At 35.5% G+C, this 17,551-nt stretch overlaps 1 protein-coding gene and 1 long non-coding RNA gene across 3 annotated transcripts in view; one reads left to right on the forward strand and one right to left on the reverse strand.

The window, feature by feature from the left end:
* Nucleotides 1-17,551, forward strand: part of mgll (monoglyceride lipase) — a 41,728-nt gene that overhangs the window by 19,607 nt on the left and 4,570 nt on the right. For both annotated transcript variants that reach the window (XM_015396844.1, XM_015396843.1), the window contains 4 exons: nucleotides 2,485-2,621; nucleotides 11,784-11,894; nucleotides 12,188-12,277; nucleotides 15,915-16,130. In XM_015396844.1, the coding sequence (XP_015252330.1) occupies nucleotides 2,485-2,621; nucleotides 11,784-11,894; nucleotides 12,188-12,277; nucleotides 15,915-16,130 (554 nt within the window). The remainder of the gene's footprint in view (nucleotides 1-2,484; nucleotides 2,622-11,783; nucleotides 11,895-12,187; nucleotides 12,278-15,914; nucleotides 16,131-17,551) is intronic.
* Nucleotides 16,802-17,551, reverse strand: part of LOC107098945 — a 6,574-nt gene continuing 5,824 nt past the window's right edge. Inside the window, exon 3 of the long non-coding RNA XR_001481917.1 lies at nucleotides 16,802-16,812. This is a non-coding gene — a long non-coding RNA (uncharacterized LOC107098945). The remainder of the gene's footprint in view (nucleotides 16,813-17,551) is intronic.

Consider the following 17,551-nt stretch of genomic DNA (forward strand, 5'->3'; position numbering starts at 1 on the left):
ACCCCCCCGTCTCTCTGCAAACACAGATGCAAAGAAACGCGCATCGCCTTAGGGAGCTCCTCACTCTGTTCATCAATTGAGATCTTTATTTTCTGTGCTCTCTCTCTTGGGTATACCTTTATATATAAAAGAATTTTATGTCACTATTTCTTGGTGTTTAGGTTTCAATTTTTTGTGTGTGTGTTTGAATAATTTCCTTGTTATGTTATTTTTATTATTAGATATGTGTTGACTTCTGAGTTTATTCCTTTATGCTCAGTCTTCTAGTTTATTCGTGTGTTCATGTTTATTTTTCTCTGCCACATGTTTGATGGCTTCTTTGGCTTCTTGCTCAGCTCTGGCTTTGTTAGCCTAATCCCTAATTCCCACAATGTGATCATTTCTATAGGTAATGTTTTGCTGCGGCATGATGGACAGACCACCTCCATTGGATATATGGATCAAGTGATAGAATATGGGGCAAAATGTGTTGATTTCTAAAAACCAGATTAGCCAGACAGGAAGTCCGACAAGGGAAGAGTGCTTTTGTTAAATTTTAAAAGAAGAGGTGATGCACTGATTGATCTGACACTCATGGAGTGTGGACTGCTATATGGCTCATTTTGGAGGAACGGCGGCGCAGACGGAGAACGTAGAATAAGTGAAGCCAACCTGACTTCACTGCGAAGCTAATTCAGCCCACCTGTGCCGACCACTCATCCGTTTCACCTGCTTTTAAGTTCCTAGTTTCTCTTTGTTCTCTACTGGATTATTCCATTCTAATTCCATTACCTTGTATTTTACTCCCCCCTCCGCATTTCTGCCTCTTCCTCCATCCATGCTCCTTGTTCTGTTCTCTTTATGCTTTAGCTGTATGTTTTTTCGCCCTTTGTTTTCTGTTGAACATTTAATTTACAGATAGAATCAAAGCACCAGCGATCCTCTCAGTGCTTTGGTGCATTTCAAAATCTGCACACTTTGACACTTTAGGTTGTTTTATTCACGCCCTGCACAGATTGAATGCCTGTTGCATCTTGCAAACACTCCATCTGTTAGTAGTCAACATTGTTTGCAATTCATCTTAAAAATAACTCAGATTTAGGAATGAGCAGATCCAAATTTCTAATTTCCAGCGTCTGATTCAGCGCAATTCTAATTTATCTTCAAGAATTATATTAGTGGAATATTTAAGCCTTAGTTATTGATATTAAGTAAATGGTGTGTGTAACAGAACCTTTTCTAAAACAGGGTTTCACTGTTTTTTCTTATAGCAAAGAAAACATGAATCAACATTTTAAACAATAAACCATTTTATACCTTACTTTAGCTCTGAGATTTCCAAAAGGTTACCAGTGTTTTCAAACCCAACAAGCTCCAGGTCAGAAGCTAAAAGCTCGACAGGAAAAAAAGCTCCTCTGTTTTACACTGCTTATCCTACCTGTTATCCTCTGTAGCAACAACCCTCTCACTGTAGCCTGGAGACCTCCTTTGTCGTAGCTCTTGGTGAACGCAAACCACGCCAGCCATTTTTTACATTTAATAGCTAGAATGTACATTAATTACTGATCTCAGCAACCTAACTTTGCCTTGTCCAAACTCTTGATATCTGTAAACAGATTCTGACTTGTATAAACTGAACTACAGATATCAAACAGCCTTTCTTACCCCTTTTTTCTTTTACATACAATAACATTTCCTTCTTTTAGGTGATTAGATATCTGGTTTCTCTGCCATGTAGCTGTAACAATTAAAATAACGATGTCAAGAGTGATGCTTCAGGAGATTTTTTTTTATTTTTATGGCTGACTTGGGTTTAGTTATGAGTCCTGCAAAAATTGGGTTTTTATATAAGCCGACACAATGTATGATGGGTTACAGAATATCACCCCAAAAAAGTACAAGCGACGATGATGAAAAGTCAAGTTTTATTTTGAAATGCTAGAGAACTGGGGCTGTGGCTTACAGTAGGTTCACCAGGCGAGCTCCATGAGCGTCTCAGACCCTCCTTCGACTTTGCTCCTTGTTACTGAAATAGTTTACGTTGAGCTCTCTTCCCTCAGTTAGTCTCCACACCAAAAAGGGTTGTTTTCATCACCACCTAGAAGACCTCTGGGATGCTTGTTCTCTTCCTGCTAAAGATTAAAATGTTTGAACTGAGTCTATGCATTTTTTTTTCGCCGTGCATCTCTTCCCTGATTATCTCCAGGTTCACAAAATTGAAGTTAACTCCTTGCATTAAGGTTGATAAATAGATGGAAATATTCTTTTTTATTTTTAAATATCTCTTCAAAATGTTCAATCCAAGAATCTAATCTAAATCAAATGATCTAATATTTGATTTCTTTATTCCTTTTTAGTTCACAATTTTAAGTTCATCCCATTTTGTTTTAAACAATTTGTCTATTTAAATCTTATAACAAAGCAATTTCCTAAATGTTATGTTTGCAGTGAAGCTCTTTAATATTTATTGTGTATTAATGCCTCTGTTATCTTTCTTTCTCCCAGTTGGCCACGGCCAGAGTGAAGGAGATAGGATGAACATCAGGGACTTTCAGGTTTACATCAGGGATTCCCTGCAGCACATTGACCTCATGAAGTCCAAGCATCCAGATCTTCCCATCTTTATTGTGGGACACTCCATGGTAGGACACTTCCCAGGACCTTCACATATTTTACTGTTTTTTGTCAGTCATAGTAGATATTATATTTATGTTATAGTTTAATCCCAAATGTAGTTCAGCTCTATTTGAATGTGCTAGAGTTTAATTCCTGGTGTGTTGTGAAGTCAGGACATTCACATTAGTCCTTACGATATAAGCTATCCTTAAAGCCAAACCACAGAAAGGTAACAGAACTGAACAACCAGCACCCTGCCAAAATAAATAAATGATTAAAGAAAAAGCAACTCTGCCAATTTTTAACTCATTTTTAGCTTCTTCTTTGTTTGTTCTGGCTCAATGAAACCTCCACGTGTATTATTTGAGTTTAAAAGGTTCATGCTAGTAGTTCAGGGAAGTTTTGTTACCTTTATCAGCTCTTTACCTTTCACTCAGTGCCTCACATTACACATAGCTGCTTCTGGTTCACCGAAACCCCTAACAGAGCAGGTTAGTGGCTGGGTGACCTGCTAAGGGTCAGGGTGGGAGGGTGTGTGGACAGAAAGAAGAAACTGTTCACAAATCCTCCACAAAGTCAATTTACTTTAGTCGGTAAATTGACTCTCTACTTGTTATAGTTTACCATCACTTTCAGTTTATTTGAGGTTTTTAGACTTTACCAAACCGTGAAAATTTCAATGAGCATCATCTGTTGATAAAAAAGGTTAACTTTTAAAAGGCTGCCAGAATCACCAAGGTTACTTTCTGTACAAGACTATTTATTTTGAATCGGTAAATAGCAATAGAGAAAGTTTTTTTTTTTTAACTAAGCATTAGATGAATGAATAAAAAAACATATTTTAAAGCAAAACAAAATTGTTAAAGTTCCCATTTTAAAGTATCTTTTACAATGTATATCAATGATTAGTATGATCCATGACAGATGGAGTAACTTCGTTGTAACACATTTATTTGGCTTCCTGGAAAGGACCCTGTGTAAAATCCTGACAGGCTTCTATAGAAAATATAGTGCCCTTTTTTTAGACATTTCACACCGCTATTATGCTTCCTCTGACCTTATATTGAAATGACTGCCTGACTTGTTTCCTCATACAAGCTTTTACGTCATACAGTATTGTTGCTGGTAAAGATTCTTAGTCATTCAGGTCATAGTCATTCCAAAAAAGTAAAAAAAAAAGAAACCGTCGGATTTTGTTTTTCCAGTCTGAAGACGTTTCGCTTCCCATCCAGGAAGCTTTTTCAAATCAAAATGTCTTGATTAGCATTGAGTTCCAAGCTTTAGGCATAGGATCTATGGTTTTCCTGTTTTTGTAAATCGGGCAACCCCAAAATAACTGCAGTTTAAACCTGGAGCTGATATTTTATATTGGTTAGTGGTTTTCTTGAGCCCAACACAACAACAGCTCAGAGTTGGTGCTGAAACAGCAGCGATTTTAGAGTCTGGCTTGTGTAGTGGAAACAGAAATCATCGGTGCTAATAATGCATTCCCTTTGAACTAAAGATGTGGAGTTTCCATTTTCCCAGTTCCAAAAGAGTTAAATCCTTCCTGGCTGGGAAAGTCAGAGCTATGAACTAATCTGAACTCATAATCCAATATGGCTGCATCTATGTAGAATGCAGTGAACAGTACTGGTTCATTTAACCAGTGGATCGTTAAATGTTAGCTTTATGAAATGTTTTAAAGTTATAAAGGAAGTCCAAATGTCTCCTACTGCCTCAGTTTTTCCAAACTCGAATAAATTGACGTTTGTTTCATTAAACTGATGACCTAGACTGGTGTAAATTTAGGTGCAGGAAGCCTTTTATGTTTAGTATGTAGCTTTGTATAAGATCAAACGGGTTAATTAAATAAAACCATGATAGCAAAATAATGAAGGGCAGCAGCTGAATTATTTCTGAGAGTTTTCCAGAGATGCAACACAGCAGCTCAGCCTCTCATTGATGCGTTCTGTGACCCAATAACTATGAGCACAAACAAACAGAACAAAAACATTAGAGATTAGTTACATAATGGATAATTGCTGTCAGTGTTTGTGGGCTGAGTCAAGTTAGATCTCCTTGAACTCATCGTTTTTGGATTAACAGCCTGTTCTCGTAGTTTAGTGAGTTTATTGAGTGTTTGACAGAGTCACACATATCTTTTATGGCATAAAGGGATGGACAAAGAAAGAAATACAGAGAAAATTTTCATAATTAGGCTCATGTCAGGAACATTTCCAGCTAATAAGTTTACTTCATATTTGTCTTATGAGAAAATGATCAAAGGACTCAGAGAAAAACTTCAAAATCATTACAGAACTAATCCCCCATTCAATGCGGAGCCTTTAGGCCGCAGTAAATCAGAGAGCATGTGATACTCAACACAAAGAGGTTTTGTTTAAACCTCTATGATCTAATGAGCTTTTCAGAGAAATAAGAACTAGATTGTTTGAAACATAAACATGAGATTTGTGATTTTAAACATTTTTTAAGAACATTCACAATCTCCAACGAGTCTTGATCACTTATGTGGGAGCATAACTTTATGTCAGAGTTGGTGGATGTTGTTGTGGACCCAAATGCAAAGTAGAGGAGACATAGATAGTTCATACAGTTTTAATGGTGAATTAGATGGTTAAAAAACATAAATCCAAAAACAACTGGCTGGGAACTCAGGAACTAAAAACTAGAGAAGCTCAGGAGAAAGACACAAAAAGAAATGAAGAGAATCCAGCACTGAGGGACTGCAGATGATGAGTATATATGGGAACAGAACAAAGAGTGGGGTAATTGGGAGCAGGTGTGGACAGAAAGAGCTAGAAAGGAGCTAAGGGGAAAGGAAAGGGGCACAGGGGGAAAACAAAGAGTAACCAGTGAAAACAGGGTTATAACCAAGGAGAAAACTATAGGATAAGAGAAGGGACTAGAGATAACTGAAGCCATGGAAAACATTACCTAAGGATAATAGAAAGAATAACTAAAACTAGACCTAGGAATGAATAATAGCAAAAATGCTGAAAAGAGATAACAAGGAAAGGTGAAACTAAATATTCAAAAAGGATATAAATCTTGACATTACAGAAAAAAAAAAATAAAGCATAATTGAGAACCCAAAATGAAAACTTACACAGAACCAAAGAGTCCAGAATGGCATGACACTTTAAGCTTTTTCTGATTTATCTATAACACTATTTCCCTCTTACATGATCTTTTTTGTTATTCTATTTTAGTAACCTCAGCTCCTGCATACATTGTGTAAACTTCTGCATTAAGACTCACTAAATATTAACAAACTACCAGTCAGACAGCCATAAAAAAAAATAATAATCCTCATTGGAAGTATTTTTTTTATAGCAAAATTGGCCAAAAATTATGTAACCTCCTCATTAGTATAGATTTATTTAATATCTTGTCTCAAAACCAGGGGGGGATTTACCATTAGGTAAAACTAGGCAGTTGCCTAGGGCCCACAGTTCCTGGGGGCCCAATAAAACTCTGTTTACATGTATAGTTAATACAACTATTCATTATTTGTGCACATTAATTATGATTTTGATAAAAAATCCTTTCGCTAAAATGACATCAGAACGCTTATAATATTAAGTGTCTCCATTTAAACATTGCTGCACATGTTCAAAAAGGTCCACACAAACAGCAGCAAATCATTTAAAAACAAACAATGCAAAGAGCAGTGTTGCCAACTTAGCGCTTTTGTCGCTATAGTTAGCGACTTTGCAGACCCCTCTAGCGCAGAGCAAGTACATTCATAACCCCGCCTCCTGCCCTCCTCTATCTTGTCTGCTGTCATGATTCATGCATATTTCATTCAAATGAAAAATGGAGAACAGATAAGCAGATCATTGCTTGTCTACAGTGAAAAGAAGGAATGTGTTTTTTTATTTTTGCCGGCGCATGAAAAGTCAGCTGAGTACGCTTAGAGAAAGGAAAAAATCTTTCATTCCTTTAGAGACAGCATGAAAAGTCAGCTGAGTACAAAACACAGAGAGGAAAACAACAAGAAAATGGAAAGGAAGAGAGGGACAAAACATAGAACAAATAATGTATGTTTATTCATTTATTATTATTTATTTATTAACATTTCTGTATCTGTCTGTTTTATGTGCTGTCTTTTCAATTCAGAGGACCCCCTGCCTGTCTTTGCCTAGGGCCCCAAATTTCCGGAATCCGCCCCTGCTCAAAACAATGACACATCCTGCTTTGACTATAATAAAGTACATTTTAAGGAAATCAAAGGAGCCTGATTGTTTGTTAGAAAAGAAGTTTTAGTTTTTTCGTCCAGGGAGCAGATCGGCCTCAAGCAGAACAATTCGTGTCTCTTCATATCTGCTCATGAGTGGTGGTAGGATGGGTGGGCTGGGAAGGACATCCTCTGCAGTTATGTGGGTTAGTACCATCTGTCATGATGGAGAACAATCTCAATTTACTGGTCTGTCTACTTTCCAAGCCTCACCTATGATCAAGAGATTTAGATCATGAGCAAAGGAATTGGATCTTGGACAGAAGCCACTGAAATGTGCTTCATCTGTAGTGAAGCACATTTCCGTCCAAGAGATAAAGTGAGGAGTTTCGTCAAGAGGAACAATGAACCGTCTTTATCCGAACAGGATTCCTTTAGGTAATATGCCAAAAAAAAATTGCATTCTGTCTACTGTTGTCAGAAAAGCAATTGTGGCTTTCAACGTCACTTGATTTTTGTGTCTGAGTTATTTTGGCTCTAGACGTTCAAGGTTTAAAGAAACATCCAGGAATACTGCTTCTTTATTTGGATTAAAATGAAAACTTTTGGTGAGATCATAGATGAAGGCAGAGCATTTTTAGACATTAAAGGGTGTAAATATCAGAACTAAGCTGAAGATATGATTCCCTAAGGTTTATTTCTGTTTCTCTTGTTCTCCCTACATTTGCTCCATCGTCTTAGTCTTTCATCTCATTGGTTTCCTTTGGTTCTCAGCATATATCCGACTCTGAATCTACTAACTTTAATCTGTCAGATTCTTCTTCCATTATCTATCATCCTCCTTCATCTCATGTTGTTTTGATTTCCATTCCTTTCTTTTTCCACCCTTTAAAAGCAACAAAACCCCCGACTGAGAGTTACGGAAACCGAGCCCATGCATAGCGTTGTGTTTTCACAGGCCCTGTTCTCCAGCTTCCCAGCATTGCAGCAATGCTTCCTGTTGCCATTAGCCTGTTCCTCTGCTCCTCCTTGTGTACACGAATCTGTTTAAAAAGAGCCTCCAATGACGTAAAAACTACAAGACAATGAGCCATCTGTAGATTCCACTATGTCTGCTAAGATTGTAATGAAGATTTCAGGATCCAGACACGTTTTCACCAAAAAACTACATAAGCACGTTCCTTTTTCATCAGATTTAGGGGAAACAACACTTATTTACTCTGTTATTGTCATATTATTTTGAAATTTAATTCTGGATGATAGTATTTCAGTGTTCATGAAACCAGGCATGTTTCTTACTTGTTGGTTGCATGAGGAAGGGAGGGTCTTTGTATCTTAACCGTTCTAAGGACCTTAAGCTTATTATGTTATCAATCCCTGGAGAGCTCCAGATTTCAGATCCTGAGCTTTAGCATGTCAGGACTATGAGCTTGTCACTGTAACACAGCTTAAGCTCATAAATAACTCCCATATACAGTAGCTCTTTCTCCATGTTCCCTCTCTAAGCTGGCACTAAGGAATCTAATTTGTTTTTGTATGAGCTCATAAGAACATTCCAGCATGTGCTTGCAAGCTGAGTTTCTTCTTTTCTCTACATGCAAACATTGTTCCTCTCCAGCAGAAATTCATTTATTCTACTTCCCAAGTACCTTATATTTATGTAAAGGCTTATCACAGTTTATTGCCTGTTTACTAATTTTTTTCCCTATTTAGATTTATATGCATCTCCTTGGATGACGACCTGCATACTGCAATTTAAATACAGCCGTACACCCTTTATTTGTTTCTATTACTTATGAAAAATCTGCCATTTAAAACTTGAAAACTACGGTACTATTGAAAATTTAGCTCAGAAAAGCCTTTAAATTATAGAAAATTGCTGTTTTCTGTTAAATCCCACCTATCATAACAGGACTTTTTTCTATTGTTATATAAAGTCTTTTTTTTCTCTTAGATAGTTTTATTTGTAATATTCTGCATATTTATTGTGGAAAATTCATTAATGTCATTTAGATTTATTTCAGAAATGTCTTGGTAATGATATTATATCTATCGTTTGTTTTTTCTTAAAACCCCAGCTTATTACCAGAACGTTAGAATTTTTGATGCTATTTATTTTTCCCATCCATCCATTCATCCATCTGAGCCCTCAGCAGTCAATCGTAGGGTCAGCTCCTTGGACTGTGCTCAGGAATCCACACATGGAGAACATTCAAAATCAATGCAAAAACAGTCCATATCGGGATTTGAACCTGGGACCTTCTTCCTGCAAGGCAACACAAACAAAAACCCTTTAATTTTCTATAAGCTAATTGTAACCTAAGTTATAGCTAACATACTTGAAATGGAAAAAATTATCACGTTATGTAGATTTGGTCTTTTTTTTAAATCAAGGGTTCAATGGATCCTTGCCCACCTAGTGCCTGCAGATTTCTCTCTGATCCACTAAAGGAGTTTTGAAATTATTTAATATTGTTATCTTATTAGTTGTTTTATAAGTAAATAAAGTAGGAGAGAAAATTATTTATATAATTAGCTTATTGGCTGTATTTGAATCCTGAGTAGAATAGCTGTGAACTGCATTGCCTGTCTGCATATTAGCTCATCAGGCAGTTTTTTTTCTTTTTTACAGTTTAATTCGATCAAGTTTCAGAGAGCAGCAGGACAATAACAGCATTCATCAATCCACCCAAAGTTCAGAGGAAGAGACTGTAAGAAGAACATCAGTCATCAGTGTCTCAAAAAGCTTCACTGTCTCAATCCTTTATTTGTTGCTTTTCCCATCTATACATAGACCACTGATCAAAAAAACAACTTGTTCACTTAAAAAAAAATAGAAGAGTCACATATTTCAGGTGTTACATAAGCTTAAGATATATTTACACTCTGGGTTTTGACTGATAATTCAGGTTAGGACAAAGGGTTCAAGTTTACACACAAAAGTTTTTTTGTCCGTGTGAGGAGAGGTATAGAAGAACTAGAACTCAGAATGTGTGTCTGTTTGCAAGCCTACGTGTCTTTTTTCTTGTTCTGTCTTCCTGTTGTGCTCCTTTTCATGGAAGGGAGCTGCCAGAGGCCCCAAGATGATGAATATTCACCCAGCTGACAAAGAGTGCTCAGATAAACAAAGGTGGAGCTAATTAGTTCCTAAAGCAAGAGAGAGACAGACAGGAAGGCAGCTTTTGCCACACAGGACACCGGTGCGAGTCTGTATGTCCACCACTTGTTGCACACAGGAAGTCAACCAAAGATAATTGATGGACACAGAGATGCTAATACAGGAAGTATCTGCATGGCTGTCAGACGTTAGCAAACTTGAAGCAGTGTGTGCTTCGCCCTCAGGGCTTCATATTTATGTATCCCTCCCAGTGTGACGGTTGGAAACTCACACCCACATAAAAACAAAAGATTGGATTGTTTTACGTTGATCAGTACCTCCTGGTATTTTTCCCACTGCTGCATGCATTAGACGCTCCTTTGGTGGGACCTACCCACTGCTGTCACAGTATGGAAGACTCTCCCTACCTGGTGTTACAACTAGATCATCATATCACTATGCATCTATCACCTGTTGAACTTTCCTATTTTTCTGTTGTCATAGCAACATGCTATTGTCCCTTATATCAGTGTACCAGTACCAATAAGAATGCATCTTTAGCACATTTAATATTTAGGTATAATATGCAGGGGTTTTTCTTCATTCTATGGATAATCCAGGTAAAATATTAATTAGGTGAAAAGATGTATGCATCTTTTAGTTATTGCACTTGTAAACACTTTTTTCAATGGGAAGTGATCTTGGATAGCTCTTTATTCAAGTATGTTTTTATTTAGTGACCTTGAAGGGTTTCTCCACATAAACAGCATTTTCCCATGCCATAGATTCCCTATCTGATTCAAATTTATTTAAACCACTGTGTTAGTTTATGGTTAAAAATTAAAACTGGTCCCAAATAAGTCAGCTAGATTTTTATTTCTACTTGTTACTTTTGCTCTTTTTTTTTTGCAATTGTTTCTACTACTTACATTTTTTAAAAAAAAAAAAGACTTTTTTTTATTTAAGCTAATTTGTTCTGGCTTATTGGTATTTGGAAAAAAAATCAAAACAACTTGTTTTATCTAGATAATAAATTTCTCTGTGGTTGGACTCAGTGCTGCACCAACTGGTTGTTCGCCACATTCAAAAATAAATAGTTTTTCAAGAGGATGCAACGTTAAATTTGAGAATGTTACCATTATTTATAAAATTAAGAAAATTAAATATAAGGAAGTTATACAAAATTGTAGAAAAAGTTCCTTTAATAAGGTAGTGCAGTAACCAGTATAAGGTTTAAAGCTTAATACTTTTCCCTGCATTACTTTCACTTTTATACTTTAAGTAGTTATAAAAATTGTATTTTACTTGAGTAGCTTAAGTTGATACTCTTAACTTTTACAAAAGTGTTTTTAAACAGTAGGGTTCATACTTCTACTTGAGTAATAAACATTAACACTTTTGAGACCTCTCCCTGTGGATCACTATGGGCCCAAAGCTTTAGAAGTAGGTTTATAACATTTCCAGACTGATAGATTTCAATGGATTTATCATGTTGTTGAATTTCTTTAATAATGAAATGTTAAGATTTTTTGCCGACTTCATTCAGTCAGATTCTGATTAAAATATTTCTTGAATCTACAATTTCAGCAAACCTCAGGCAGGTTAACCAAACTCAAGTGATAGTTAATTTAAAAAAGAGCAAATTTCCCATACAGCCAGATTAATGCATAACTCTCTCCATTATTCAATTAAATACTCATTTTAAAAGCTGCTTTCTTCTTTGTTTAGATTATTCTTTTCCCACTGATTGCATTAATAACATTTATTACTGGAAACATTAAATATGACAATAAAAATTTTTATTAAATAAACATAAAACAAAGGATAACAAAGTTTAATTCCAGGCTTTAGAACAAAAAAGAAATAAAGTAAACTGTGGAATTAAAAGTTTTTATGTGTCCTTCTTCTTAGGGCGGTGCGATCTCCATCCTCACTGCCTGTGAAAGACCTGGTGAGTTTGCTGGAGTGGTTCTGATAGCTCCAATGGTCCAGATGAACCCAGAGTCAGCGACACCCTTCAAGGTAACCAATAAGATTTAAGTTGTCACTCCCTTAATTCTTGCAATAATCTAAAAGTAAACTTTTGGAATTCAAACATCAAATAAAAATCCCAAGTAGGACAGGGAAAGTTTGCTTTTCCCAACATGTTTGTTTTGGTAAAAACAAATATGCATGTTTAATGTTAAAATAAACGCTTGGATAAAAAAATAAAAAATGTGAAAATGTTCAGACAAAAAAAGAACTCATGTTGAAGATGTTAAAATGTGAAAATAAACAAATTCTCAGCAGACTTGTGTTGTTTTTTTCTCCCCAAGATTTTTGTGGCGAAGCTTTTAAACCACATGCTGCCGAGCCTCACTCTGGGATCCATTGAGTCCAAATGGGTCTCACGGGACCAGAAGCAGGTAAGAGACAGATGTCGGCCATTGTGAATCTGGGTTTTACTCTGATACTGATGTAACTGACCCGTTAGGCACGGATGTGTCGGTGTCTCAGGGGAAAAATGTGTCCATTGTTTGTTCATCTGAAGTCGAGCATTTTCTGAACAATCCCAGGATGAAAACCACACCTGTTTGGGAACAACAAACAAGTGTGTCTCCATCTTAAATAGCTAACTTAAACCTGTAGGTTAACCACAGGCTAGCCGAATACGACCATGCAGACACGTTCAGCAGCATATTTGTGCAGCTTTCTGCATGTCTCTCTGTGGTTGTCTGTGCACCTCAGCAGGGCCCACATCCTGCTAATTCTGCCGCCCACATTAAGATAGAGGAAGTTTATTTTTAATCTTCTTGCTACAGCATTAGATGGCTTTAGCATATATGAATGATAGAGATGTAAAACTTCTTTGTTTGCGGTTAAAAATAACACTAGTAAACATATTGAAAGAGAGCTTTGAAAAAAAAGATTTCAATGTTAGAAATAAACAGAAATCCAAAATTCTGTTGTGAAATATGCATGAATAAATTAAAAATAGAGAGTCAACCATATATATTTAATGTAGCTGCTGGTTTTATTTGCAAGATTAGTTTCTTTATGCTTTTTACTATTTGAATCCAAATTTAACTAAATCTTGCTTTACTTCTCCAGTTGTTTCATAATGATTTCTGATTCATTCATGCATCATTTTGAAGAGCTTAATCTTGAAGACCAAACCCATTTTAAAAGATTATACCAAGCAAAACCCTAACTACTAACCCGTCTGAAGGAACATCTAAAGCTAAGCTCATCATTTGACAAAATAAGCATTTCAAGCTTTTACTTTTTACATTATTCTGATATAATCTCCTCTGGATTTATACTATTTATAAATCCACAATTCTGTAGTTTTTGTTTGTATCCAACTTAAACTATAGCATATTTCCCTTTGGTTTAGATGACAGAGAAAGATGTGCTTCCATAGAAACTAGTGCTACTGCATCACCTTATAGGGAAAGTAGCTTGACACAGCAGAATACTGTGAAGTTCCTTAATATACAAACTGTATTTCGAACCAGAGTTCATAAATGATAGACATCAAAGACCCAACGGGACATGATCTGACACATTTAAATTTGCTCCAGTTTGGACCCATAAAACATGTGTTCTTAATACATATGACACAATAGGAAATCAGCTTATAATTCATTCCCCCACGCAGCTCAGTTTATTTATGCAAAATGACTCAGTTTGTCTCAGTAAAAAGCCATGCAGGGAAAACACGCTATGATTGGAAAGTCCCTCCTTTTATCAAATGAACAACTTCTGCTTTACTATCACTTTAAGGGGCCTTAATTCATTATTTCACATAGTTGGACATAAAAAAGTCACCAAGAGGCATTTAAAATGATCTATGATGAAGAAGGAAAACATGACCAGATGTGAGCAGCAGAAAAACACATAATTTCTACATTAGTTCTGCAGCCTGGCCTTGTATTTTGGGTCATTTTAAAATTATAGCACAATGATAGAAGAGGTCAGATATCTATTTAGGCATCTAAAGAGCTGTAAATCAAAGTAAATAGAAAGCTGTGCTACTAAAGCTACTACTCCAAGTAGTCACAAAAGATACAAATCTGAAGACGAACAACAGATAGTTGGTCAATAATATCTCTAACATCCATGTAGGGAACTTCTCTAGCATCGGAACATCTAATACCATGTTAGTGTTGGATATTTAATAATGTTCATCCCCTCTGAGCTGACTTGGTTTCTGTAAACATTTAATGTCTAAAGACTGATAAACTTTTCATCTTTACTAAATTACTAATCATGAAGTATTCCTAAAGGATCTCACCTCTACGAAAACCAAGAATTTATCTTTTAAGATGTAATTTGACTGGAGCTTTTGAATTAGACTTGTTGATCCACCATTTCTCTTACTCTTATTTTGAACTTTATGACTTGTGGCGCATAAAATCGTTTTCTGTTTAGAGTTGGTCACAGCTGTGTGTACTCAGAAACTAAACACTCACGTGTTAAACTTACCACATCAGATTAGAAGCGTTAACTAGAAAAAGACTGACTATTTGAGGGTCTGATTTGGCTAACAAAAAAAAACTCCTTTCTTGTTTTTTGGTCACCAATCCTTCCACCTGTTTTCTATCTACCCGGTTTATCTTTAAGCTCTAATTTTTATGCACATTTCTTCCCAGAGCACCACGTATTCTCAGCTTGAAAAAATGTTTTCCTCCTGAATATAAATAGTTTGTTTAAACATTCTTTGTTTAAAAGTTCTGTTAGGCAATCAAGTGGAGCTGCTTGTCTAAAATTTAACTATTTGAAAGGACGATGTGCAGCTTTCTGTGTTTTGCTGTTTTTTGTGTTTAGTTTTTGCAAAAAGGTTTCAGAAAGTAAACTAATCCAAATATTAGTAAAAGGAATGAGATTCTCACTGTAAACACAGTTAATCTACTTCTATGGACTCATCAACTTCTTTGCTTCTAAAATATTTTAAGATAAATACAATCAAACTTTCGTTTTACAATGTTGATAGCAGAAACTACAGATAAAACACGCTCTATATTTAGTAGTTTTTAAGGAAGTTATTTGCACTAAATGTTTTACATTCTTCAACGCTAGGATTCCAACATTCTAATACAACACTGATAAAAATCTGGTGTACCATTTACGTAGAACAGCTAGGAAATGTTTTCCACATAGCAATTTAAATCAATAAAATTCTACTACCAAGTTTCCTTTATAAACAAAAGATGTGCTTTTGTTTTGCTAGTAAATTTTACACAGAGACATACAACCATGCACACAAGGAGAATCTAAAGAAGCCAATTAACTTAACAGTCATGTTTCTGGACTGTGACCCGGAGAGAACGTACGTACGCATGGGAAGAACATGCAGAGAGACCCTGGAGCAGGGATCTTACCCTGAACCTTTCCTGCTGCAAGGCAACAGTGCTACACACTGCACCACAAAGAAACTGTATTTTCTATTTCTTACCTAAACATGTTAATGCAAGGAAAAAGCACCAACTTTATTCCTAATATCCAAGTATCATCTGTTAAGTTGGGAACTTATTTAAATAGTTTTGTTAATACTATTTGGATTAGATTAAATAATTGTACTTACATAGATATAGATTTACAGATAAAGTCTAAGTAACACATTAATTAAAAGGCAGCATTTTGAGTAAAATTTTACATAAAAACTGAGGTAATATTTACAGGTCCAAAAAGTCCCTTTTTTCACTATAGATATTCATGCTATCTGCTTTAGTTATCATGATGGATTATTTTCTGGTAAAATAAAGTTTACCAAAAAAAAAAAAAACATGCAGTAAAAGTAAGAAAAAGGGATTAAAGAAAACACAATTATATGATAGAGAATCTTTCAGGATTGGTTTTCTCTGCGGTGCATTCAGTAGTAACATTACATTGATAAAAATGTGCAGAACTTTTTTTTTTTTTTATCTTTAAATGACAGATTTTCTGATATATATATATATTTTTTTTTGTTCAATTTGTTTGATCTTAACACATGGAAGAATATCTTAGTTCTTCAGTCCTTTCTAATCATTGCTTTCTTGCCTGGATGTGTCCTGTCAGGTGGAGGCGTACGACGCTGATGAGCTGAACTACCATGGCAGGTTACGAGTGTCGTTCGGCATGCAGCTGATGGGTGCGGCGGAACGCATCGAGAGAGCGATCCCATCAATCAGCTGGCCCTTCTTACTCCTCCATGGCGATGCTGACAAGCTTTGTGACATCAGAGGCTCCAAGATGATGTATGAAAACACTGCAAGTTCAGACAAAAAACTAAAGGTAGGTATGATCTCACAATGAGTTGAACCTTTTTATGATCGGATGAAGTTGGTTTATTCAAAGTCCTTCACATCTACAACAGGACATACAACTAAAAATGGAATATTTTAAGAGAAAACTGCTTTAAACACTGATATCTTTGTTGCTGAAATAAAGGAACCAACAGTTTCCGCACATTTCAGCTTTTCAGAGAACAAAAAAAAAATCCTTCCTCATTTTGATTTGTTACGTACCTGAGTAAACTGGGTGGACAGCTTTTTATAATAATAGGAATGTATTTATATTTCATGCCCGGCCTGCATCTAAAATGTATTTAAGCCCAAAGACACGATGGATCTTTACGGATCATTCTGTACACATCAAATCAGAATCCAGTGCAGGGATTTAAGAACTGCTGAAATATTATCATTTAATGTGAGATATCTGCAGTGGATTTTGGATGAACTCTGGTTACCAGATTGATATTGTTTATTGAGAAAACTAAATACACTGAAATAATCTAACCTGTTAAGAATAGTGTTTTGATTTGACAACAAATTCTGATTATTTAAAGGCTGTTAGACTGATTTAGTAATACGATACTAGTCTGACTCCATCTTAAGTGTTTTTCGCCTCTTATCCAGTTAAATGCCTGGATAATATTTATATTACTTTAAAACATCACTTATTTGCATTTTTCTGCCTTTAATAAATGAAATTCCTTATCTGATAATGTGAAAACACTCCTCCAGGGGGTGTAAATGACCATTGTTGTGAGGTAACACAGAGATATAGTTTTATGCAATCCGCATACCTATTCTAAGACTTGCTGCGATACTTTAGAATCTGCACTGGAAAAACAATCTAGAAATAAGTAAAGAATTTCTTAAATAAAATGTATTTACCTTTAATATGAGTAGGTTAATGAGATGATTTGCCAATGGAATAAGTATTTTTACTCTTAAAATAAGATATTTAGATAAAATGCACTTGTAATAAGACAATGCAAATTAGTTTATAATAGAAGTAACAACGAGGAAGGTGCTGTAAACTGATGTTGAACAGATAGGACTGTCATGACAGTCCATTTTTTCATATAAGGTTCACAAGTCTAATGCTGTGCTTTATGCAACGAATAATGACAAACATATTCTATAATTTGGAATATTTTATTTGTTACCTGACAGTTATTATCTGAATATTATTTTATGAATCTTTCAGACATTTAAAGGATCTAAACCCAAGCCTTCAACAAGTGCGGGGTCTCAGAAAGTAAACTAATCCAAATATTATTCAAAGGAATGAGATTCTCACTTTAAACACAGTTAATCTACTTCTATGGACTCATCATCTTCTTTGCTTCTAAAATATTTTAAGATAAATACAATCAAACTTTTGTTTTATAATGTTGATAGCAGAAACTACAGATAAAACACGCTCTA

Source organism: Cyprinodon variegatus, unplaced genomic scaffold (genome assembly GCF_000732505.1).
Source record: "Cyprinodon variegatus isolate N-32 unplaced genomic scaffold, C_variegatus-1.0 Scaffold824, whole genome shotgun sequence".
Lineage (NCBI taxonomy): Eukaryota > Metazoa > Chordata > Actinopteri > Cyprinodontiformes > Cyprinodontidae > Cyprinodon > Cyprinodon variegatus.